At 40.9% G+C, this 27341-nt stretch overlaps 1 protein-coding gene across 4 annotated transcripts in view; it reads left to right on the top strand.

The window, feature by feature from the left end:
* Positions 1-25318, top strand: part of MPPED1 (metallophosphoesterase domain containing 1) — a 79305-nt gene extending 53987 nt beyond the window's left edge. For 3 of the 4 annotated variants that reach the window (XM_053387659.1, XM_053387660.1, XM_053387661.1), the window contains exons 6-9: positions 13742-13857; positions 20947-21060; positions 22091-22177; positions 23873-25318. In XM_053387659.1, coding sequence (XP_053243634.1) covers positions 13742-13857; positions 20947-21060; positions 22091-22177; positions 23873-23991 — 436 coding nt within the window. In that variant the 3' untranslated portion in view covers positions 23992-25318. The remainder of the gene's footprint in view (positions 1-13741; positions 13858-20946; positions 21061-22090; positions 22178-23872) is intronic. The other variant, XM_053387662.1, reaches the window with a different exon arrangement.
* Positions 25319-27341: the final 2023 nt, after the last annotated feature.

Genomic DNA, 27341 nt, shown 5'->3' with positions numbered 1-27341 from the left:
ACTTCACCTGTGCCTCATTGAAATTTAAATGCGACATGGAGTTCTGCCATACCCTTTGGGGCAAACAAAGATGGTTAAGAATGTTGTGAATATTCGAGTAAAACAGTGAGTACTGCTATTAGAATACTTACAAATGAAACTGAAGAGAGTAGGTGCCTATTCACATTGACCCTGTCAGCCTCTGCTGCCACTTCATACTTTTCCTGGCCCAGGGACCCATTTGCTTAATTTGGGACAGAGTAAGTCACTTGCTGTAGGGATGCGGGTGAGTAGGGACGTGGGTGGCGCTGTGGTCTAAACCAGTGTTCCCCAACCTTGGGCCTCCAGCTGTTTTTGGACTACAACTCCCATCATCCCTCGCTAGCAAGACCAGTGGTCAAGGATGATGGGAATTGTAGTCCAAAAACAGCTGGAGGCCCAAGGTCTAAACCACTGGTCTAAACCACTGAGCCTCTTGGGCTTACCGATCAGAAGGTCGGCGGTTCAAGTCCCCGTGATGGGGTGAGCTCTCGTTTCTCTGACCCAGCTCCTGCCAACCTAACAGTTTGAAAGCATGCCAAAAAGTGCAAGTAGATAAATAGGTACCGTTCCGCCGGGGAAGATAAACAGTGTTTCCGTGCGCTACTCTGGTTTTGGTGTTCCATTGCACCAGAAGCGGCTTAGTTATGCTGGCCACATGACCCGGAAAAACTCTGCGAATAAACGCCAGCTCCCTCGGCCTGTAAAGGGAGATGAGCTCTGCAACCCCAGAGTCGTCTGCGACTGGACTTAACTGTCAGGGGTCCTTTACCTTTAAGTCACTTGCTAGACACCCCAGAGACCCCAGCAGAATATCTTCTCGTGAGAAAAGGGGCTAGGACTGCTGGCCAACACGGTTAACTTTTTCTGCAGTAACTTTGCACTCGACCTGGAGGCATCAACACCTGGAGATGGGAGGGGGCCTTTCTCCTCCTTCTGCTTTCTCTTTCTCCTTTGTGGAGTTTAAAACTACATTAGGGCAATAACTTTTATTAGGCCAACCAACATGTCACCAAATAGCGTGTAAGGCTTCAACTTTCCCTGGTGCTCAGTAGTAGAGCACTCTTTGCATAATCAAGAACTGAAGCTTAATCCCCAGTGGGGAGAGGTAGGGCTGGGAGACACTCCTGCCTAATCCCTGAAGGGCTGCGTCCAATCAGTGTTGGAGGTTCTGAGCTAGATGAATCCAAGGGTCTGACTTGCTATAAGGCATGTTTGTGAAAATGTACTATTATCAGTACTGGCCCACCCATCAAACAACGAGAGGTGACCGCCTCAGACGGCAGGATCCACAGGGGCAGCAGATCCTGATGTCTCCCCCCCAATTCCTTGTTCCTGGTGTAGACTTTCACTCAACCCTTCCTCCCTGGCTATGGCGGGGCAGCAGGAGGTGCCAAAATGTCTTGGCGTCCCTGATTAATATTGTTTGTTCACTAAGTTTCTGAATCATTTTAGGGCTTCCTTTTGAATTATTGCTTGTTGACACTTTCAGGACAAATAACAGTATCCCGCAGCTATCTGTAACCAAATATTACTCTGATGTTATTGAACTTGGTTGAGTAGATTGTTAAGGAAGTTCTTCCATACAAGCCCCATTAGATGAATAGGAGCTGTGCAAAAGGCTGGTTTATAACTCCAGTTTCTTTCAGTCAGATGCAGAGAATCATGACCAATATATCTAGAACCTGGGTAACTGGAAATAATATGATGGAGTGTGCAGGATTGAAACAATTTTATTTCATCCGCATAATAGGATGATGACAACAATAAATGTCTCTTAGTTTAATGTGAAAGCCTTAGTTTAATATGCAATTTATTGATGAGCTATAGACCACTACAAGAATACATTGTTTGATAAACTGAAAGAAGGGGTTCACCAGAACAGTTTTTATAAGGCATTTTTTTCCAATTTTGGGACAATTACAGCAATGTCTTCCTCTTATATAGAATAGATGGTGTATTTGTCCAGATTACAAAATATCTACATTCTACGAGTAATGTAGGAAGTTGAAATCTAAGGTTGCAATCCTATGCATACTTTTCTGAGATTATCTTTAGCAGGGGTTGCTTCTGCATGTATATGCGCCAGACTGAGCTCTAAGGGTGTTTTGTTGTTTATATTTTGCTCACCAATTTATGTAAGGGAGCATTCTTACATTACTGTCAGTGGCTTGTTTAACTTACATGAATGAAGGCAGGTATAGATTCTTTATTACACTTATAGTGTAATAAACTAGTGCATTTAAACTAGAAAAAATAATACTTCATGTTCTTGGGCCAATTTATGGAAACAAAATAGTGAAATTCTTGATTGTACTTTTCTGAGAAATGAGACCACAACCAGATTGCATCTGGACCTTTTTTCCCTGTGTTCATGCCCTGTTCATTTCTGCAACTGTTAAAGTCATTTGAGGGGCGTAAACCCTCAATTTCCATGTCACTTAAAGATCAAATCCACAGAAAGCACTATAGCCATGTAGAGTAAATTACATGTACAAATGTGGTGCGTCCCATTTAAATAGCACCATTTGAATGACACTGGCCCTTTTTAAAGCAGAAGTTGAATAAAACCAGAAACTGATAAATAATTAGTCTGAAATTCGCTTGTCCACTTTTTTTTAGTCTCACTTATTTCTGTTATTATGGTAGCAGAAATGAATACTTCAGAGAAAACTAAAGTGCTAATTATAGCTAAAGAGGTCATTTATAAGAGGTTAAATTGGTTTAATTAGAATTTATTTGAAGGTTACATAGGAGTACAAAGAGATGTTAAGGGGTTAACCCATAAGAGATTATATTGTAGTCAGTGTTCTGTTAAAGTTTGAATTAATTTTTCCCATGGGTTTTTCACATTCTAATTTTCAACTAAATGAGACATCTGTTTCAGAAAAGGAAAATTTGCTATGGTTGTCATAGCAACTATCATTCTGTAGGAAAATTATTCCAATGGTTACTTTACAGCAGAGAGGCAGACATTCGGTACATAAAGCAGCATCCAAGAGCTAGCAGAAATTCAGTCCTTTTGTATTTGACCTGTAAAAGTTGTTCATACATTTTAACATAAGGTTAATTAGGCTGTAAACAATTTTTTTGCCATTCAGTTCTTCTCCCTGGAGCCTTGTGTGTAGCAAAACCTTTTCTGTCACAGCATTAACAACATTCGGTTTATATGGGATACAGAATACTGAAAGAAATTTGTTCTCTTTTGGAAAGGAAATCTGTCAGAATACAGTGCTTTGTCATGAATACTTTTGTTTCTTTAGTGAAATGCATGGCCATTTAGATACATTAAGTTGATTAACGTTCCAGAAATATGTGAGGGAATGTTTTCCAGACATCTGCTTAAATTTTACTTCTTTTATTTAATCAAGTGAAAGTAAAATAAAAGTATAAAGTAAAATAAAAAGTTGTATGAGCCATATTTTTTTTAAAAAAAATCACAGAGAAGATCCTAGAAAGGTTCTCAGAACCTTAGTTCCAGATATTAAATCAAATGCTCTAAATCAAGTGTGAAGATCTTTTTAAAATCAAGTTTCATTAAGAGTTTCCACATAAATACAATAATAGCCAAATTGGTCTAAAGAAGATAAACAGGAAACAAGCAAGAATAAGCAAAGGAAGGAAATAAAGAAGAAGAGAAGAGAAGAGAAATAAGAGAAAACAAACACAAAGCCCTCCCTCACAATGATATCTTAACCCCCAGGGGTCAGCAAGGTTTATCTTGCCTGGGCCAGATCGGTCCCGCAGAGATCCCTGTGTGGGCCAGATCACACGTGCACCTGCAATTTTCGGCGTCTGCGCGTGCACACCTGTGATTTTCAGCATCTGCGTAGATGTGATTTTCGGTGCCGCAGAAGCAAGTCCCCATGCTATGCCGGTTTAGCGCAGCACGCAAGCAGGCAGCTCTGTTTGGGGGCGGCTCAGGGGCTGGTCAAACGACCTCCGTGGGCTGCTTCCAGCCCATGGGCCTTAGGTTGCTGACTCCTGTCTTAACCCTTATTCCACACATACTGTAGAAGAGTGAACCCTCCCAGCTCTCACCGAGGAGCTTCCCCCAGCCTCCCACCCTGGGAGATCCTCTCTCCCTGCCCCTCACACAGGGCCCTTCATCTTCCCTTCATCACCTTCCTGTGTGTATCTTCATTAATCCAAGGTAGGAAACTTCAAAAAACAAAGCATAATTATAGATAGAATTAACAGAGAGAAAACAAGAATTAAAGATAATAGAAAAGCAAGATAAGAAGAGAAAGGCGTGGGAGGAAAAGAGGGTCCTCCGATTCTCTGTCTGTCAATTATGTGTATGACAATTATTCAGAGTATGCACTTCAGGATGACATCTAGCTTGTATTAATGTCCAGTTTTTTCTCAATCTGCTAGGGGTTGTTTTCTCAATCTTCATGCCAGGCATCTTCATGCTCGCCTTTTTCCATACAAAAAGTACATAAGTACTTCAATTATTGTTGTCGTTAAGTGCCCAAAATAATCCCTCTCCAATCCAATGTGATGAATTTCTCCCCAAGGGTTGCAACAAATCTTAATAGTGGAATAGTCTGTACTTATTTGCTTGTTGTGTCTTCATTAAACCATACTCAGTTCTATATATTCCAGTCCCATCATGTTTCATCCTGGTTTGAGGAAATAGGGGGAAATCCTTTTTCTTCCCTTTTCTTCCACGTCTTCCATTTTTCCAAATCAATTGCCAAGAGCTTAGAAGCTTTGTCTTCTCTGGTCACCTCAGTTTGTGCACTAGGCCCTTTCTCTCTGCCATCTCCAGTTGTCTCTTAATGTCTCTGATCATTAATCCATTAATCTCTTCTGGCATCACAACAACATCCTTTGTCTGTTTAATGCCTCCAGGCTTTCCATGGAAATCTAAATTAGGGGTGAAGATCTTGTGGATCTTCAGATGTCACTGGACTCCAACTTCCATCAGCCCCAGCTAGCAGTCCTAAACCCACAAACATGGGAGTAAGCCCCATTCATGTCAGCAGGACTTGGGGCTTATCCACACTTACCTCTCCTGCATGCTTTCCAGGCACGGGCTGCACTTTAAAGCTGAATCGGAGCAAACAGAAATCTGTGAAAAACCAAGTTGCTGTTTGTTGCACTTCAGCATTAAGTAGCAGGTTTACACGGGGAAAGCTCTGGGGCAAAAAGAAAGTGTGCTTGGATATGGTGTTTTAAAGCATGGACCTTGTGAGTAGACACTTTATAGGATTGCAGTTTAAATCATCTTTAAATGGAGGAGGGGGTGTCATAGGATTATTCATAGAATCATAGATTTGAAGAGTTGGAGGGGAAACCCAAGGGTCATCTAGTCCAACCCCCTGCAATGCAGGAATCTCAACTAAAGCACCCACGACAGATGGCCACCCAACCTCTGTTTTAAAAGCACCAAGGAAGGAGATTCCACCTACTCCTGAGGGAGACTGTCCCACCGTCAAACAGCTCTTACTGTCAGAAAGTTCTTCTTGATGTTTGGTTGCAATCTCTTTTCTTGTAACAATCTCCTTTTTTGTTACAGTGCACAAAGAACAATAGTTTCCTTCTTTACACTTTACATTTTAAAGATTTTTTATAATGATTCACGAAAAGGTACCGCAATGCTATACTCCTAGAATGGTTTTGAATGTGTGTCTGTTAGGCCTGTGATGTGTGTGGCGAGGTATCTTTCCAAAGGCAAGAAAGAAGACGAGGCTCGTACACCAGATCTTTTCTAGGGTTTCATCTTTCTAGCCAGATTTTGGTCTGGTTTGAGATTATCATAAGAGAGACAGAATAATGGCAAACCACACGCCTTAGCGCTACCTTTGCATAAAAGAACAGCTTCAGCTTCCATAACTTGGCGGATCTTAATATATACTACAGTTCCAAGGGAAGAGAAGGATGGACATTTCTTGTCCCATAATAAGCTGATCATTTCTATTCATAAAGGAAAACACATTTTCTAAGAAGAAAAATGTGGGTTATGAATATTAGGACTAATGGAGGGAATGATAGCAGTGGGATTTTGCATGTATTGCTTAGGACCGATGAAACCCTCAGTTTCAGTGGTGTCAAAAAAATAGAGGTTATATTTATTCCCTTGTTATACTTTACTGTAACTATAGATTTCTCTAATATTTGACCTTTTCTATATGATAACTTTGTTATTCCTTATTCCATTTGTTTATCCAGTATCAGCTTTAAAAATGCACCAAAAACTCCAATGATATCTATAGATATCTAGTTGTAATTGGGGGCACCTAGTCAAATATAGCATCTGATGATCCTGCAAGCAAATCCATATCACCATTTGCATCAGAAGATGCACCCAGGAAATTCAGTGGGGCTTGGATGAGCACTGTCCATTGGAAATCCGCTGGAAATCACTGGGAATCTGTTTGTACATTGCAAAGACATTCATTGACACAGTTCCCATAACTAATGGCAGGGAAAACAATAGAACAGCAGGATTATATTTTCATTAAAAGCTCATATTTTCAGATTTGTTGAAATATGTAATGAAAGTGAAGCTTTGTTTAGACAATTTGGGGGGAAGCCAATTTCAGGCTAAGGAATGGTTATAATTCCAGCCATACTTTGGTCACTGACTACTGTAGCCTGGCAAAACAATCCACAAACGTTACTTGCTTGCAAAAATAAAAATGACCATTCTACTCCTGGCTGCAAGTGGAGGGGTGGAAAACTGTGCCCATCCTGTAGCAGCCTATAGTGTTTCTATTCTGGGCATAGAACAGGAATGGAATAGAACATCTTGTGATGGACAGACCCTAGGTCCACCTCAGTGGCATGCGGTCAGTGAACTAATGGGACTAGGCTAGTCCCCTAAATGTAATTGAAACTAGCGTGATCTGCCTCTCAATTTCTCCAATGGAAGGGCTTGAGATTGAGCGACCTTGGACTGCTTCTCACCCCACCCTTGCCATTATCCAGTAGGTCAAAAAACCACTCGAAAAGCCCCCTGACATTCAAGCTATAGAGCCCACCTTCTAATAGCTTTTAATAGGCCAGGTGTTGAGGCTGCCTGTTTCTTTTTGTACCCACTGGCCTGTTTGACCTGCCAGTCACCTGGGGCATGTAAACGATTGAGCCTTCTGAGGGAGGTCAAGAGGCAATGGGCCATAGTCCTGTCTCAAGTTCAAAGTGAGTGGACACCACTTGTCCACTTCCTGGTGACCTGGCAACCAGTGGGATAGACCTGGAATCAGATAGCGATTAGACTCTCAGTAGGAGAGGGACTAACTGTGTCTGTGTAGGCGGTTGGAGTTTTGAACTATCTGAGTGGGGTCAGGGAGGGAAACCCAGTTTTGGTTCCCTAAGGACTTGGAATCCTAGAATGGGTTGAGTGGATGTTGTACAGATAGCTAAGCAGTGCCGTTTAAAAGTTTCTCTAAAAGGGTTCGTGTCTTTAAGTATTAATTACAGTGTAATTAATTAAATAAACATATAGTTTTGTTCCAGACATTCCTCCTCATGCTTTGACGCTCTGGGTGGAATGAGTGGACACTGGGCAGCCTTCGCTGAAGTGCAACGCCTTGCTGCTGTGAAATCTGAAATAGTCAATTGTAGACCTCTGCTGTGTAATACAGGATTTTTTTAAATTATCTATTAACACATCCAGAATATCAGTCACATTACCCAGCACCCATCTTAAGTGAGGGTGTGTGTCACACATCTCTCCTCTGCCAGCCGCTTCACTCGTTTGCATTCAGTCCCTTGTTGCTTTAAATATAAGGTTGGACTACTGTAATGTTAGAGCTTTGAAGTCCTGTATGCCATTTTAAATAGTAAAACTTAATTTTTGCAAATTTATTCAATGAGAGGCCTTTAAAATATGGTTTTGGATGTGAGGCATTCAAATTTGCTATTATGTTTGTGATTAGACATTTAGCTTGGTAAGTCTACGTTGGATGAAGAAACACATAAAGTGCTTTTGGAAAACCAAAGGATTTTAATTTTACCTTCTGAAAATGTCAGGTAATGCTAAATAATAAAAAATAATATTAATATTAATATAACTGCATGTACTTGAAATCATTTTTAATGATTTCCATGCAATTTTACAAAGGAAAAATAAATTAGATTAATTTAACCAAAATATATTTTGAGTTTCCAAGTCTTGTTTCAAATTTTTAGCACCCATCATTTTTTGTAATTTGAAAGTTGAAAAAATCAGCACACACCTTTCACCATGCCTTAGTCTACCTGGAAACAGTGGTGGACTTTAAAATTTCAATGGTGCCCTGTGCAAGGCCAAAATTTGGTGCCACCTCTCACCTTCTTTTCTACTTAATTCAATATGTTATAGTTGCAAATCCCTGCAGCACCCTGTAGTGTCGGTTCCCAGTGCAGCAGAACCAGTAGCTTTGGCCAAAATCCACCTCTGATGGAAACCTGTTTGGGGGGTTTCCCATTGAAGAGGAGTAAGGAACTCACATCAATTCAGGATTCTCATACCATTCTGCTCACACAAGTAGACTTCTACAGTCTGTGTAGTGCAAGGCAACGGCTGACTTACTGTGAGAACCAGCCATCATTGTGTCTATCTGAAATGTTTTGTGTGCAACCAAAAAGAAAAGCAGCCACTATCTAATATATTCCTTTTTTAAAAAGTTCTGGGCTGTATGATTGTGTATTGTTGCTGCCACTATAGAAGGAGAAAATTAAGGGGAAAGGTGATAATTGAAAATCTGGAATTGAGAGGATGACAGGATAGTATACACCTATTCATGCGTAAGGAGAAACAACCTCTATCCAAGTTCTCTATAAAGCTGACAACTTTTGAATTGTCTTTCACAAAGACCTAGTTTCATTGAAAAGAATGTAATGTACTACACTCATGAATGTAAAGGTAGTATATTGCATTGTATGTTGCTATATTCACACATCCCCAGTATGGATTGACTGGGTGGATCCTTGGAGTGTCAATGCCTCAGTGCAGGAGGGAGTCATAGCCTTCAAAACAGTGGTGGAGTGGCTCCTTTTTAAGAGGTCCTCCCTGGACCCTTAGTTGTACTGCCCTGTTGCATATATTCCTTTCTTGGGTAAGGTGATTGAGGGGTTGGTATCTAGTCAGCTTCAGACATACCTGGATGAAAATGATTGTTTAAAACAGTTTCAGCCTGACTTCAGTCTTGAATTCTCTACTGAAACACTCTTGGTTGCTCTTGATTAATAACCTTTATTGGGAGAGAGAGAGATGGGTGGCGTGGGAGGGGGGAAGCGCTGTTCTGTTGTTTCTCCTAGACATCTCAGCAGCTTTTGATACCATTTGCTTTGGAGCAGCGCAGGTTTGGAGTTGGACCACTGGTCCTCGCTGCAGGTCCACTCCTAGAAAGTGGCATTGGGGAACAATTGCTTGACCCCATGGCATTTGTGCTGTGGAATCCCACAAGGATTCCCCATGCTATTCGACATCTATGAAAGCTGCTGGAAAGAGTCGTTCAGGGATTTGGCACAGGATGTCACTAGTATGTGGATGACACCCAGCTCTTTCTCTCCATTCCATTTGAATTGGGAGAGGCTGTGCAAAGAGCTGGACTAGTTTCTGGAGACAGGCATTGGCTAGATGAGGGCCATTAAGCTGAGACTGAATCCTGATAATACAGGTAACTCATAATGTCTGGGAATTGGAGATATTTCCCCTGATGAAGCAGATGTGTAGCTTAGGGGTGCTCATTGACCCGCTGCTGTCACTGAAGGCCCATTGGTGAGGAAGGCCTGTGCCCAACTCCACCAGCCATGGTCATTCCTGGACAAGGATAGCCTGACTTCAGTACTCCACACTCCAGCAATGTCACACTGGAGTATTGCAGTGTGTCCTTTATGGGGCTAGTCATGGAGATGGTCTGGCTGTTATGCTATGTAGTGAAAGGGATCATATAATAATGATTCTTAAACCACTACACTGACTGCTAGGGCCAATTCAGGGTGTTAGTACTGGTATATAAAGCCCTAAATATCATGGGGCCCATATATTTTAGAGAGTGCCACTCCGGTATCTGCCAACCCATACTCTGAGATGTACATGAGAGGCCCTGCAAATTTTGATCCATTGACTTAGCCTGTTAAGTGGTAATACAAGATACAGAGTCTTACCTGTGGCAGCACCTCATTTGTGGAATTCCCTCCTGATGCAGCTGTGATTTTGAGCCTCAAACCTAGTTTTCCATTTGCTTATGAGTTCATTTCATTGTTACAGATTGATGCTGGTATGCAGCTGTGTGTGTTTGTAATTGGCTGTATTTTGCATGATTTATTGAAATTTTTGCAGGAGGGATGATGGTCTAAAAGTGAAAAAGGAAATATGCTCACCAATATTTACTTATTTCCAATCTTAACATACTAATTTATGAGCTTTTCTATAGCTGGTTACTGGCGTGGGGCAGGGGTTGGACATGCACCATAGGCCATAAAGGCAATGGCTGTTTACAATAGCATCATAAAGAGCATCATGGAGTGTTAAGGAGATATACATGGGATCAGTTCCAGGTGTACTTGTATGGAGACAAAACGATGGAAAATGATGCATAGGAAATGAGAGCCAATATATGCATATTGACTTCTCTCCCTGATGTTGGCAATAAAAGAGGAAGCCTGTTAGATTATCTTTCTGTAAAATAGGATCATGCACTAATATTAACCCTATATGTATTGCATATGCCTGTCTCTTCCCCATCTGTAGTAGAATTTAGTTAGACCTTTTGAGGACTGGAAACAGGAGTAGGGAGGGATGGTTTTCACATCTGTCTTCAGTAAAACCTTGTAGTTCTGATAGTCATGGAATATCGAACTTTAACATTAAGGACTTCCAAGTGAAAAAGCAATACTACAAAGACTATAAAGGGGGTGACATGATCAGAGAGAAATATGTGTTCTCAAAAAAGGGGAGAAGCATTCTGGAGCATTTCTGCCATTTCTTTTCTACCAGTAACTTGGAACTTATTCTCTCAAATAAAATTTATTCTATATTCAGGCTAGTTTGCATTTATAATAGCTCCTGGAATGCAGTATTCTACAAACATTCCAAAATACACACACACACACACACACACACACACACACACACACAGAGGAAATATGAAAAAAGCTTCAGAAAGATTGCAGACAACACGTTAATTTCTGAAAGCACTGGCAATTCATCAGTAGTGGAAGAAGATAAATTGCAGCTTCAGGGGCACTTCCTTTTGTCTTTGCCATGCAGTATACAAAGAATAGTTCAGAGCATTTCTTGAAAGAATTCTCTGTCTTTTGTTGATGTAGCAAGGAAGTAGTGTAAAGCCTTCTCCAAAGTAACATCTGTAAAAGGAGTGTAGTTGATGTGCCTATATTGCTAAGCACTAACATTGCAATTATCATAAAACTTATTAAATTATAACAGTCTATTGTTTGTTGTTCCTTCTGTAAGGGATATAGCAAAAGCCCCATTCAGCAGTCCGTCAGAAAGATGAAAACCCACAAACATATTCAAGAGTATCAACCCCACACTCCATTACTTGTAGTATTGCCAGGAAGCAATTGTTTGCCACTGTAGTGGTAAATTTTAATTACTGAGATTGCCATCCCTTTAACTTCCTTACATAATGAACACAGTTTAAAATAGTAACTTCAGAGTCAAATATTTGAATATGAAGGATAGGAATAGCAATAATTAGCATATCAAATGCCAGAATAAAACGTTATATACTAGTAATTGAGTAATTGGAAAGTTTAGTTGTTAATTTCAAATTTTGGAAACCAGAGATTTAGTTTTTTGTTTTGTTTTTATCAGATTTTTCTTAGAACTGCCCCCCTCCCTTCAATAGGAACTTCAGTGCTGCTGACATTGCTGTTAATATACATCTTGATTTAGGCAATTGCCTTATGGACCATTAAAAATGGTTGGACATGCCATCTACAGGTGAAACTGCTATCTTAATTAAATACCATATCAACTGATGTATTTGTTTTAATAAGATAATTTAGCAGGCTAAGCAGGCATGGCCAATTAATTTATTAAAAAGATTTAAGCTGTGGACAGAGTTGTGTATAATTTAATACACATTATTGTTTCCAGTACAGCTTTAATAATTGGCAAGGATCTTACTTTTCTATATTGCTAAATAAATTTGCATAATAGCAGTAAAATAGGTTTTGATTTAGCACACATTTAATCTGACCCTGTGGAGGGACCAAATTATCCTGTGTTGTTGTTTGACTCATTAACAGGCTGATATTACAACAAGTTGCGCACCCCTAATCTCCAGGTTAATGTTCATAAGGGTGGGTGGCAACTGTTGCTGTAGCAGGGCTGGGTGTATGTTTTTTGAATAACTATAGAAAAGGCAAGTCGGGAAAGGTCAGTTTGTCACGTAATAGTGCTATGCCGTAGGATACGAAAACTTGAGTCCCTCCCAGTGCCTTGTTATATTCCAGGGCTGCATTGCCTCAAGGATAATCCATCAAGGTCTGGAATTCCCAGTTTATTCTTCAGTAAACTACATTGGGTTTGATGGGTTATTCTGAAGCAGGAATGGGAGGAGAAAATTTATTCATTTTGCATGTAAAGGTGAATCCATGCACTTTCTGAAATGATACACGACTAAAACACAGCCATCCTTTAAAATTTCTGCGTCTCTTAATTTTGCAGTGGCGTGCTCCAACCAAATACAAAGTGCATATATGCTAAATTAAAGAGTGCATAAAATGCACATATCAATGAAAATAACATACAAAAATGTATTAGGTAACATTGCTTTGCAATAATGTGTGAAACAGGCAAAATTGCATATATCCCTGTATATTAGGATAAATTTGCACTAAAATGCAAAACAGTATAATATTTTAAGACACTGAAATTGTAAATGTTTGTATGGATTGTGTTTAAATTTGGTTGGTAATTGAATTGTTCTCATGTGTTTAGCTAAAGTTGGTCACATGGGAGGTACCTAGTGAAGGAGATTATGTAAAGCAAGATTACTGTATTTTAGAATTTAGCTGTGAACACTGCGAAGTTGAATAGAGTGTTGAAGCGCATCTTCTCTGCTTGAAAGAAACAGAGCAAAGCTGCAGAAGAAGGTAAAAGTGGAAATCTCTAATAGGATCTGCAAGGCATGTCCTAATTGAGAAACAGGAGGTTGAGTGCTGAGCTCTGGAAAGAGAGGAAAATACAGTTGTTTGGAAGTTAGAAGAAGAGACCGTAAGGCCATGCTTTGAGAAGAATGTGCATTTAAATATTATGTTCTAATTCATCTACAACTATAAGTTTCTGCAAGTAAAGTTTTTGAATGTTAAAGTCTGGACATTGGTTTAATTTCCAAAGAAGGGTGTCAGTCATATACCGGTATATGATTTGAGCTTCTTAGCTGCGTTTTTCATTACTCTTACTTCAACACAGTATTCACAAACTAATATGGAAATGTGTAGAACTGAATTTAAGATTAGACAAGTGAGAAACTGAGAGAACAGAAATTGACCTGTCCACATATATAAAGTACACAAACCAAAATAGGTGCTGTTAGTAATTCTTTCCTTAATTGTGTGCCACACACACACCACACCACAATGCAAACCTTTCCATTTGTTTTACACGGTTTGGAGGAATATTCCCCAAACCATGCAGCCCAGAATATGTACTTGTATCCATTATGAACAAAGTTGAACGGAATGTTTCGTGGTTGGTCTTAACTGACTAATCCAACGTGTATCTAGCACTGAAGAAAATCTCTCCCTTTTTCGGCAGGCAACCTTGGTTTTATGGCTGGGGCTTTAATCTTCCGCGAGGCCAAGCACTTTTAGAGAAATGGAACCTAATTCCAGATGGAATAGATATTCTTATAACACATGGACCACCTCTTGGTAAGAAAACACTGAAAAATGTTTCGGGTCATTATTTGTCTGTGTTGTGTCATTGCAAGTAATAGTTTGTAGATTCTGCTGCCACTTAGAATGTGTGGGTTTAAAGGGGTCTGATTCTGCAATTCTTTAGAGTGAAACAGTATTCCACTCATGCTTGCGGTCCTCATTTCTGTTTTTTATACAGTGGTACCTTGATTTGCATACGTCTTGGTTTGCATACGTTTTGGATTACAAACACATCAAACCCGGAAGTGCGTGTCCCAGTTTGCAACCTTTTTTTGGATTACAACCCTTTTTTGGGGGGGGGGGACTACGAACTAATTTTTTTGGGAGGCCCCATTGGCAAAAGTGCACCTTGGGTTACAACCTGTTTTGGTTTACAAATGGACCTCCAGAACGGATTATGGTTATAAACCAAGGTACCACTGAATTAGGATTTTATGTTGTGAAGCACCCTGAGCTCTATGGGTATAGGCTGGTATACAAATTTAATTAAATAAAATAATAAATAAATAATTACAGGACGCTTTAGTGATTTAATGATTGAAATAACCAAGATTATAACAATGAAATAGGAAAACTATAGTAACACATTGCTTATGCAGTGTGAAGTTCTAGTGTACTGCTACAAGATTTTGTTTCTTTGCGGTGTCTGCAATATGTGCTATACTGCAAAGATGCATGCAGAGCTCAGTGGAAGCAAACAGGCATTCCAAAAGCACACACATAAAATACATGCTAACCTTGCATCCCCAATGTGTATGTTCATTGGAACATTTGAATTCCTATGCCTGGAAGTCTTCACATGTTTGATGAACATGCTTTGAATCATAGAATTGTAGAATTGGGAGGTTTCCAAAGGTCATGTGCAGCAAAATCAGCTCATGTTCCTCAGAGAATGGGATGCAATTTTTTTTCCACAACAAGATGTTCATTCACTGAATGCCAGCTTTTTGTAATGAGCTGTGGAGTCACTGGTTTATCTTGAAAAACTGAATCACCTCCCATACTTCAGCTTGCCTGCATATTCAAAAGCTAGTGTAATATAGTGGTTCATGTAACATGAGCTATGATCTAGACTTTCCCAGTTCCAAGTGCATCTCAGCCATAAACTCACTGTATGATCTTAGACATGAGACTGTCACTCAGGCCTCCATTTGCAATGCGATGACAATAATACCAGCCTATCTTCCAAGATTCCAAGGATTAGTGAATGAATGCATGTGAGCAAGATAATATATGAACTTCCAGAGTTAAGCACTTTAGAATCAACTTTAGATGGAATACCTCCCTCCCATCAGATGTCAATAACCACACATCTTTTAGAAGACGTTTGAAGGCAGCCCTGTATAGGGAAGTTTTTAATGTTTGATGTTTTATTATGTTTTTATATTTGTTGGAATCTGCCCAGAGTCGCTGGGGCAACCCAGTCAGATGGGTGGGATATATTAATCATAATCATAATTTTATGGAACTGTAGAGTTGGAAGTGACCACAAGGGTCATCAAGACCAACCCCCAGCAATGCAGGAATCTTTAGCCCAACGTGGGTCTCGAACCCACAACCCTGAGATTAAAAATCTCATGCTCTACCAACTGAGCTCCTACTTACGTCAATATAATAATAATAATAATAATTTATTATTTATACCCCGCCCATCTGGCTGGGCCTCCCCAGCCACTCTGGGCGGCTTCCATAGAAACCAAAAATACAGTAAAATATCACACGTTAAAAACTTCCCTGAACAGGGCTGCCTTAAGATGTCTTCTGAATGTCAGGTAGTTGTTTATCGCTTTGACATCTGCTGGAAGGGCGTTCCACAGGGCGGGCGCCACTACCGAGAAGGCCCTCTGCCTGGTTCCCTGTAGCTTTGCTTCTCGCAATGAGGGAACCGCCAGAAGGCCCTCGGCGCTGGACCTCAGCGTCCGGGCAGAATGATGGGGGTGGAGACGCTCCTTCAGGTATACTGGACCGAGGCCGTTTAGGGCTTTAAAGGTCAGCACCAACACTTTGAATTGTGCTCGGAAACGTACTGGGAGCCAATGTAGGTCTTTCAAGACCGGTGTTATATGGTCTCGGCGGCCGCCCCCAGTCACCAGTCTAGCTGCCGCATTCTGGATTAGTTGTAGTTTCCGAGTCACCTTCAAAGGTAGCCCCACGTAGAGCGCATTGCAGTAGTCCAAGCGGGAGATAACCAGAGCATGCACCACTCTGGCGAGACAGTCCGCAGGCAGATAGGGTCTCAGCCTACGTACCAGATGGAGTTGGTAAACAGCTGCCCTGGACACAGATTTGACCTGTGCCTCCATGGACAGCTGTGAGTCCAAAATGACTCCCAGGCTGCGCACCTGGTCCTTCAGGGGCACAGTTACCCCATTCAGGACCAGGGAATCCTCCACACCTGCCCGCCTCCTGTCCCCCAAAAACAGTACTTCTGTCTTGTCAGGATTCAACCTCAATCTGTTAGCCGCCATCCATCCTCCAACCGCCTCCAGACACTCACACAGGACCTTCACCGCCCTCACTGGTTCTGATTTAAAAGAGAGGTAGAGCTGGATATCATCCGCATACTGATGAACACCCAGCCCAAACCTCCTGATGATCTCTCCCAGCGGCTGCATGTAAATGTTGAAAAGCATGGGGGAGAGGACAGAACCCTGAGGCACCCCACAAGTGAGAGCCCAGGGGTCTGAACACACGTCAATAGGAGATATTCGCCTACATGCTTAAACTCACTAATTTTGAACAATGGAGTATAAAGCTAGATAATGCTCTAACTCCTAAGTTTTAGGAAAGACCTCTGGAAATGGGTTATTATTCCATTCTGAATCTTTATTGAGACTTCTTAAATTTCCTGATAGATACAGGTTGCTTATAATTTATCCTAGCTGCAAAATATTATCGATGGCAACAGTTGCTCCATTAATATCTCTTTTTCTTGTTGACGTACTTTAATGAGCTGATAGTTATGGTGCCATATGCTTTGTAAAAAGAGGAAAATTCGCTGTCTTACTATTCCCCCCCCCCACAAAAAAAAATATTACAACACTGTTGAAAGTTTTGGGGACTTTCAGCAGGGCACCCTAGAAAGTGCATTGGAGATGGTTATTGCTCTGTGACATTAGATTTATTATAGACTCCAATAAGATGTAGCGGCTGTCTGTTTCATAATTCCAGTGACAGCTTATTTCTTCTCTATAGGGCCCATGGGATGACGTTGCAACAGGCTGTCTGACTTGAATCCTGCTCCTTGCATTAAATCACAGACAGCTTTGAGCCTAAGCCAGAGAGGTTAACAGCAAAGTTCTTTTATAGCTAAAAACTTTCCAGAAATAATGTTAGAAGTACCTGTGAAGATACAAGCTTAGTTGTAGTTAACAAAACCCCAGAGATTAAAGCTAAATTGCCCACCCAAAATCCTTGTAGTCTTTGTTATTCATTGTGAAAGTTGGAGAATGAGATGAGAGCTTGGGAGGTATGAAAGAAATGGGCAAGCGTGTATAGCTGTAGCGAACCTGAGTGGTGCAAGGAAGTATTCAGGTTTTAAAACTCATTGAGTGCTGAAGGTCTCACTGAATGTGACAGCAAATAGTGATATCGTGTCCTCATCACGAATAGATATGGGGGAAAGTTCAGGAGTTATGTTGCCAAATGAAGTTAGGGAAGCAGTAATAGACGTCTGGAATAAACCTAGAAAATTGACATCAGAAATACCCTTTTTAATGCCTCCAGTAACTGGGAGGGGCAGTTACTCATTCCAACAAGCTAGATAGCTTTTTAGGTGGAAGGAATGGAGGCAAAAAGTCTTCGTGAGGATTTTTGACGTGTTTAAAACTTTACCATAACTCCCCTCCCCCAAGAATACCCATGATCTTTTGATGAAATTGTTTGCTTAAATGCGCATCAGGGGTTCTAAAGGCATGTTCATTGATGAGAAGGAATGAGGGATTTGCAGATCCTAATCAAGAAATTTCATTTTCATAGAATTATTGAATCATAGAGTTGGAAGGGACCGCGGAGGACATGTAGTCCAACCCCCTTTCATCTTCTACCAACTGAGCTATCCCAGCATCATGAATTTTGTAGCTTTAGTGATATACCCAGTTTTGGAATTATCTTGTATGCATGTTTCACTTGTGAGTTTAAAGATGATTTGGTACTGCTTAAGAATGCTCAGAATAACATATTTCTGGCCCCTGTCATCCATCTATCTTACACTTTAATCTGTGAACGTTGTAAAAAAAAAAAGTTTTTAAATAATGGCTTTCTAAGTGTTTTCCTCTCAAAATCCATATTTTTTAAAAAATGAGCAAAAACTAAAGCTGCCAGAATATCCAGGAAGTGCAAATCCCAGTGAAATAACTAAGTTTCCATCTAGTTTGGGAGGAGGTGTGGATCAGATCAGTTCATATCAGAATCCTCAAATGCCAGAATCCTCAACCACAGTGCTCCCTTGCCCACAGAAATGCACTTTGCCTTTCCTCTGCCACCACTTCCTATAAGTATATCCATTTATAACTAGTTTTACATGCCTGGGGTTATGCTGGTAATAAGGTGGTTAGGCAGGAATATTTTGATCTTGCTGGGACCCAGTGGATTTTTACTTTGAGTAAAAGTGCATTGTTTAAAGCGCATAGCTGGCCATCCCGAGCCCTTGGTTCAAGTTAGAATACAATATGAATAAATCTCTACATCCATCCCTGGCCTAATTCAAAATTCTTTCTTTTCTCTAGGGGGGACTTTTACTCCTTTTGTCTTTTGTTTTTAAACAAGCTTTCATTTCTCCTTTATGTCTTTATCAAACAGTCTGTTTGATTGTTGGTGACAAAGATTTATACTTTCCTGCCAGTTACAGATCCCTGTTTTCAAGTAACCAAGCATAGGGGAGGAAGGGAGAATCTAAAGCAATCTCTAATTGTTAGCTAGGTGTAATCAATTATTCTTAGTTTGTGTAGTCAGGTGTACATAATAAGCTGCAAACATATGGGAAAGCTTCAGAAGGCTGATATTGCATGCAAACAGAAACATGTTCAACATAAATAATGCTTAATTTAATGGAGAAGTTAATTTCATGGATTTTAGTTTGCAAAGTTTTTGAAGTGGAAATACTTTTTGTCTTTACAGACAGGCTTATTTATAATTAACTATTTCCAGCCACTGGACCAGCAGCGGTTTGAGTTTCAGTCTGTTTGCTTCTCAGGACATTCTATATGGGAGATACTTTCCCCATTATGTACTTTCCCTTCCTTGTCCTTGGCGGAAGGGTGATGCTGGTGATGTTCTGCCTCGACCGTCGGAGGCAGTGTGGCTCTGAATACCAGTACCTGGAAATCACAAGTGGGAAGGATGTTGTTGCACTCGGTTCCTGCATCCTAGCTCCTCACAGACACCTGGTTGGCCACTTTGAGAGCAGGATACTGGAATAGATCAGCCTGTAAGACTTGATTCAGCACAGCTCTTCTTATGTTCCTAGAATGGCCATTTTGTACCTTGTGCGAGAGGATTTCATGAGAAAAGTGAAAGGAAATAGAACAGTTTCTTCCACTTGCACAAGACCCTGTGCACCCTCTTGCAACAAGTGGAAGCATGAAGAATCTAATGCCCCCTCTGGAAGGGAAGACGGAGCTTTCTCTGTGCTGCTGTTTTGATCCATAGCGATATTCTTCTGAGTGACTTTATCCCTTTGTCTCTATCCTTTAACTATCCCCAAAACAGAACTCCCCCCTAAAAAAAGGTTAACCCCTAAAAAACTGGGGCTTTCCTCCTCCCGAAAAAAAGCTCAACAATTTTGAGCCGAACCCCTTCTGAAAGTAGATCACAGTCTCTTGAGAGTTGGCCACCCCTGTTTTAGATTATATGCCATTATTATTATTATTATATTTATTTTGCATGTTGAGCACCATACAGATAACTTTTAAAAGCTTTGCTAATCCCAGCAGAACACAGAACTGAACAGAAGCATTTGGCATGCTGTAGGTAATGTGCACAGAATTCTGGTTAGAAACCTTCCATATGGCTGAAACTGGCAGAAAAAGCGCCAGAGCATTAAGAAGAGGCTGCTGGGTCTCAAGCTAAAGGCTCATCTGGTCCAGCGTCCTGTTCTCACAGTGGCCAACCAGATGCCTGTGCGAAGTCCACAAGCAGAATCTGAGCACAACAGCCCTCTCCCCTCCTGCGGTTTCCAGCATCTGGTAAATGTTACACTTAGGATGTTGCATGTTTTTATTTCCTTACCGTAAGGCTCCGTCACTGTAGCTCTTCAATCTCTAGCCATTGTTTTAACATAGTAAGCATCACAAAGAGGCAATAGGAACGAGAATGGAAATGAGAGGTCATTTTCTGACCTCAGCTGGCAACTGCTAACATCTCTCACCCTACTGAACCACAGCACTAACAATGAGTCTTTAAAAATGGCGTGCTATTCTGCTGATTAAGCACTTACATTCCGAAGATTAAAAAAGAGTAACTACAATATTCCCCACCTTGAGATAATTTTATTCTTGTCAGGAATGTTGTTAGAAACTCCAGTATACTATGCATGAGATTAGGTACTCTTTTCTTCTCGCATGGGGGCCACAATACATTAAGTCATCAAATTTCCATTTCCATTCATTTTAGGTGTTTGCCTGTACTCCATGAGAACTTGATATTAGGCACCATGGTTTGAACATAATGGCTGGTATTCAATTTATTTCACTAGGACTCAAAGCAGAAGAATAGCTGGATGCAGGAAAACAGCAGATATGTCTTAAGCTTATTAAACTATACATTTAGTTTAATATTAAACTGTACATTTGTTAACAAATATTTATTAGCATTTATTTAAAACCATATCTACCACACACACACACACACACACACACCTTTGTTGTTAGCAGTAAGATTAGTCTTAATCCCTTTTGTTTGCATAGTTTGATTATTCCATTTTATTCAAATGCACTTTCAAAGATAATTCTTCATAGAGACACAGTCACAAGAACTAGGGAGAGATGTTCAGTGCTGTGCATTTTTAAAATTCAGGTTATAAAATTTCTCAGATAATATCTGTTTTCTTTGTTCTTCTTTTGTACTGTATCTTTTATTCTAAAGGTTTCTTAGATTGGGTTCCTAAGAAAATGCAAAGAGTGGGATGTGTTGAGCTGCTGAATACAGTCCAGAGACGAATACAACCACGTCTTCATGTTTTTGGACACATCCATGAAGGTCAGAAAGCCTCTTTTTGTATAGATTGAATTCCAGGTCAAACTTTCATTAAATGCCGGATCCCACCAAATACAAATTGAAGAGGTCCAACTTCTGTTACTATTGTTGAAGGCCTAGGTTGTAACATATTGTGTTAATACTGATTTCACCTGAATTATGTCCTTTAGTTCCCTAAAATTTCTAAAAGAAAAGCCATAGTACGTGGATCCTGAGGGGCAACTGTCTGCTAGTTACTAAACAATGTCAGTAGTTTCCTTTTCCAGAATTGATCTGACATATTTATCTATCTTTTTCTAAAACAACAGTGCCTTTATTTCTGTGAACATCACATTATAAATAATCAGTTACACTGATTCTGAAGTCAATTTATTTAACGGCACAACCCTTTTGAAACTCAAGGAAATTTAAAAACCAATATAAAATATAGCATGGCACTAGGATATAGAATCAGAGAATTGTAGAGTTGGAAGTTCAAGCCCCTGCAATACAAGAATCTCAACTAGATCATACAAATAAACATTTCACAACTCCCCCCAGGCACATGCATGTCAGCTCTGGAGCCGACTGCGCGTCCAGCGCTGGCTCTGCCCTGCTTATAAAACCCCAGAGCGGACTGGAGTGAAGCCTTCTCACTCATGGTTCGCTCCCCTGGCCCTGGCCCCAGCAACACCGCAGATTGGCCAGTTTTAATAGGGGTTAGGCGGGAACCCTATCGGCCCGTGGCGCCGGGAAGGCAGGCCAAGTGCGGCAGACTAGCTTGTCTCCAGGGAGATCATGGGTGCTGTCTGCAAATGGCGCCCACCGCCAGATGGGTGAGCAATTATTTCCACACATGGATACTTGAGATAGACTCTCTTGCAATGTGCATAATTAGTCTTTTGTGCCAGCAAAACCAGTCAAATCAATGCTGTCACAACTTGTAGCACAAATACTACCCAGAACTAAATAGTCCACTACAACACACTGGTGAGTATGTAGTGTTTGCTTTGGCAACAGCATGATAAAGGATACAGAACATTATTTATTGCAGATGACAGGAACTTAAAGAAAACAAGTAGGAAACGGCAAGCTAGATGTTATCCTGGGACGTTCAGATTCCTCAGGGAAGAACTCCCAAGTAAGTTCTATAGACAGCCTTAGAACAAGCTCCTCTTTATAGTGTCTGCATGCTGTGAGCAGGAGAAATCTTCCCCCAACCAACCAAAGCTACGTCTGCAGTTATCATTTATAGAACCTTGGGGAGGAATAATAACATACTGTTCTCTCCCCTCTAAAACTTTTTTCCTATGAAAAATGTCCCACCTGAAACTATATTTTCTGCTGCTCCCTTCAAATGGTGACAGAATCACCATTATTTGAGTGCTGTTGCCAACTGCTCATTCTTCAGCCAGAACTCAGTTTCAGTTTATTGAGGGCTGATGAAATCCTAAATTCTCCCTCTCCCTCCCTCCCCTCACCCCCCCCTCAGAGTTTCTTCGAGCATTTTTTCCCATTCTTATCTCCAGCAGCTGTTCATTCTCACCCCTTTAAAAACTGTTTAGGAAAAGCTACTGAACTTTCTAGGCAGCGGAGCTACTTAAGAGCTGAAGAATGGAGCCTGCAATGTTTTCATGGCATTTCCAGCCTTTTGTTTTTTAAAGGTCTCAAAAAGTGCAGGAGTGTTGCCAACTTTCTCATGCTCTTGTGTGTATTTATAAGCCAAGACCCATATATGAACAATATCTATCAACTGAACTGAACAGGTTTGCTCTTAAGAGTCCATTCATCTTAAAGATACAGTAATGCATATAATCGTGAAAGTAGAAAAGAGGCAGCATGGAATAATACTAAATGGATTTGGTTGTTTGAGGACGTAAGTGACCTTCAGGTCCTAATGTTCACCACCTGGAGGTCCAGACCCTGCTGTGACCTTCAAGTGAGGCCAAGGACCTCCGCATCATCAGTGCATGCAAAGTGGCAGTTTAGTGAGAATGGCCTCATTCACACCCTGAAGACCACAGCAGGGTCTGAGTTCCCAGGCCTTGGCAAGATGGCTTCCAGAAGAAAGGTATTGGGGCTGGGTTTCAACACAGAGCTACTTAAACTGTAGGAAACAGAATTTGAGCATAGCTCCACACGACTTCCCTGGACACGGTCCCCCTGGGTGACATAGGCCAGTATTTTATATTGCTTCTTCTTGAAATGTTTTTGAACATTATGCTGTTTGCTTATATTCCGGTGAAGATAGATGGAGTGACATCATTCGGTAGAAAAGGGTGCTTTAGCCTTTTCAGCACGTAGTGATGCTACAAAGCCCTTGTCATGGGGTGTGATGGAATGAGGTCACCATGTAAAACACCCAGTCTCGACTCTTTTCGAATGCCAGGACACGGCAGAACCTTAGATGTGGTCGCTGAAGCTCTTTTCCAGATGAAATGCAAAGTCAAAATACTTGAAGAATATCAGGCTAGAATTGCTGTTACTCCCTTTGCCAAACAACCACTGTTTTGAATTCCCGGATTCCCTAATGCCCTCCAGTGAAAGTTAATTTGAAGCCAAAAAAGAGAGAAGATTATATATGGTCTGGCTGGTGGTTTTAGCTCCTGTGATTTGTATTGCATTTTATTGTGCTGGTCTTTTTGTATTTGAATCATATGCCAAGCTGGATTTTTCAGACTTAACTGTGATGGGGCGGGGGGGGGGGAATCATAGTTATTCTGCACATTATTTATTCTGTTTTTACTTGATTTTGTTACAATGCTTGGCAAACTTCTTTGATGAGATGTCTTAACAAGTACAGCTGAGTAATAATAACTATCTTTTAAAATTCTAGGTTACGGAGTTATGGCTGATGGAACTACCACCTACGTGAATGCTTCTGCATGTACAGTGAATTACCAGCCACTCAATCCACCTATAGTTATTGATTTGCCTACTCCAAGGAACACATGATTATCACATGCAGAAGTATGAAGCCTGCAACCTGCCTAAAACATTGGCTAGCAGCACAGAGCTGCTGGTGTAAAAACTAAGCATACGCTAAATTATGAACGTGCTTTTCTTTTCTCTTTATGAAATAACTGGAGAGGCGAGAATGGACAGACATCGGGGGTATCTGGTATCACAGCCTTCTAGAAATACTTCAACAGATCTAACATTTCATCATTTTAAAAAGACTTTTTAATACAGAAAAGGGGTGTTCATTCCATGTTATATCAAGAGAAATCAATGCATTATGTATATTCCATGTGCTATATTGAACTTACTAAAATGACTCTTCAGCCAAGTGGTTCTTTATGAAGGTTTACAGTTTTCATGTGTGTTAAATGCTGGCATTTGCTCATTTAAACCTGGTTTCACAGGATAATCACAGTGAGGGGAAAATATAATTGTGCTAGATTCTTGGGACTATTATTACAGATATAAAATGACTCCCCATGTATTTAAGAGGTCAAAAGAAGCACATTATTATGGCACATACTTTTCAAAGCTATAATCTACCAGTCTTGTAAAACCGAGTATAGGAGAATTTTAAAAATCTTCTTCCATCTGATATTAAATATGGAAAGTGATATTATGGTGGAGATTACCGAAATGCAGTATACAGCACAAAAAAATTGAAAGAGAAGTAGTTTAAATTAAATGTAAACTCAGGAATTAAAAAGCCCCCTCCCCAAAAAACACCTAATGAATTCTGCAGCTGTTAAATCTCATACAGGGCAAACCTAATTATATTTCCTTAGAAGTAAGTTCTACTGTCTGCAACTGTCTGTACAACGATGTGCAAATGCGACCTGAAATACTTGCTGCATTTTCAGCCGCTACTGTGTCCATAGCCATAGCTTTTGCCCTTGCAGCCCAGTTCTCAAAGGTCAATTCCACACTCACCCAAGCTGGCAAATGTGTGTGCATGCAGCTGATCCAAACATGTTTAAGAACTGCGGAACAATCCACATGAGCACATCACAGGGAACATAAATGTGGATTTTAACTACTATATATATATAGCCACATAACTTCAGGAATGTGGAGTTCAGGGTCAAATCTGAGAGAGGTACAGAATGATAACTAGACTTGTTGCCTGTTCAGTGCTCAATTTGATGATTGGTTGGAATCCATGGAACATGGAGCTCAAAAAGAAGACTTCACATTTTATGGCAACCTTATGTGTTCTGAAAATATATATTACTGTGGATCAAATTTACTCCCAAGATCGGATGTGCAGATATAACTTTGCACAGAAAGGCTACTGCAAACCAGGCTACATGGCAGGTAGATGGCAGACCGTTGAAAGATAAAGCAAAGTCCCTGTGACAAGTGGCCAGTTTGCACCAGCCTTTCAGCACATTGTCACTCCTCCAAATGAAGGAATTCTACATTGTCAACCAGACTTTTAATGTGGCTATTTTTATAATAAACCTTTACTTATGTTTTCTAATGACAACCCCAGAAAATAAAATGAACAAGCTTCCTGAAACAGATAAATGAGTCTAAAATGTTTACAATAACTCATAGCACTTCAGAAACACTTAAAAAAGGAGGTGGAGCATATTATTAAAATAAGAGGCCTTTCCTTTTTTTGCCTCAAGAACATTTCTATGTTAAGTCAAGATATATTCTCTGAAGAATATTTTTCCCCCTGAGAATATTTCTTTGGAATATTGTGCATTTTTATGTATGAATGACATTAAGAAGCTTTTGAGGTCATGAAAATTTTCAGGTGTGTTGACTCATTTTGGCATAACTGGATTGTTGTTGTAATTTCCTGTCAAGCATGTTAGACAAATAAAAATCTTTTAAAGCTACTAATTGCGTGGTGTACACATAGACAGGAACAGGGCATTTCACATTCAAAATGCTGCAGTTGTGGACTCATTTTTTTTGTAAGTGTCTGCTTCGTCATACATTAGAAAACATTTACCAGCAGATCTGACGAGGCTTGGTGTGCCATTTAAGGCAAAGTGCCCCAGTCGGCCATTCTTCTTTGCCCCTGCTCTCACTAGGCACAGCCTCCTAGTTAAATTGTTGACAACGCTACATCATCAGTCAGTGGGCTGTCATGGATGCATGTAGGCCTTCCTGGGCCATCTTATCCCACGAGGTCTCATGCCGTCTGAAGAACATAAGGTCCTTCCACAGAACAGGGTGTTGTTTCAGCTTGGACAGTAGTAAACTTTGAGCAGGTACTCTCTGGGGCCACCTCACCCACACTGTCTTCCTCTGAGGAAGGGCTACCTTGGAGCAAGGCATGGCAACCGTGGGCTGATTTTTGGTCGTTGGCTAGCCTAGGGTTCTAGGCACATGCTGCTGCTGCTGCTACTGTGTAGAAGCCAGGCTTGGGTTGGGAGAGGGCCTGGGCACGGCAGCAGCAGTAGTAGCAGCCGGTGACTTGTGAGTAAGAAAAACGGTCATGGGGGGCTGGAGTAATGCCAGATGTGTCAGGGAGCACTGATTCACCGTTCATGCACATACAATCTGCCACCTGTGGCAAAGGTCTCATCTTGCCCAATGGGGCAGCCACTGGCCTTAGGTTGGGTTAATGCACTACCATGATGCTGTGGCTACCACTGGAAAAAAATTGCTTCTGTTCAGCTGGTATTAAAGGCTGCAACTACAACATATGCAAGGACCTAAGCAATCAGGGACCTGAGGAATTCCTGCATTGCAGGGGTTGGACTAGATGACCCCTGGGGTCCCTTTCAACTCCATGATTCTGTCAATTGCCTTCTCCATACCAACCTGTCCATTCGCTGAAATCTACAGATCAGGCCCTGCTGCTCGTGCTTTCGCCTGCCCATCTTATACATCTCGTAGCAGCCAGTTCCCGGAGGGCCTTCTCTGTTGCAATGCCAAACTGTTGGAATTGCCTGTCCTGTGAAATGTGGCAGACACGAGCCTTGAAAGGGGCTTGTGCAGGAGAACTTTCTGTTCGGTTGTGTTATCTTTTCTTCAGGGAGCTTTTCTACGCAGTTCTTTCCCTCCCCTCCCCATTCTATCCTCAGAACAACCTGTGAGGGAGGTCAGTCTGAGAGGCAGTGACTGGCTCCCAAGGTCACACCCAGTGAGCTTCATAGATGAGGGGAGGATCTGAAGTCCTTAAGTTGCCTCAGCCCCCTGGTTGGTTTGATCATCATTTCTTTACTTCAGTTTTTCTAACTCTTCAAAATAAGGCAACCAGAGCTCTTTGCTTGATTGCAAAGCCACAAATTTCTGTAAGACATTTAATTTACTCCAGAACCTATACTGGGTAATATTCATGGCAATGCAAAAGCTGCAAAAGTTGGTCCTCTCCAAGGTCATCT

The sequence above is a fragment of the Podarcis raffonei genome, chromosome 5, assembly GCF_027172205.1.
Source record: "Podarcis raffonei isolate rPodRaf1 chromosome 5, rPodRaf1.pri, whole genome shotgun sequence".
In the NCBI taxonomy this organism is placed as follows: domain Eukaryota; kingdom Metazoa; phylum Chordata; class Lepidosauria; order Squamata; family Lacertidae; genus Podarcis; species Podarcis raffonei.
The sequence above is the reverse complement of the archived record's forward strand: the minus strand, read 5'-3'. Positions and strand labels throughout refer to the sequence as shown.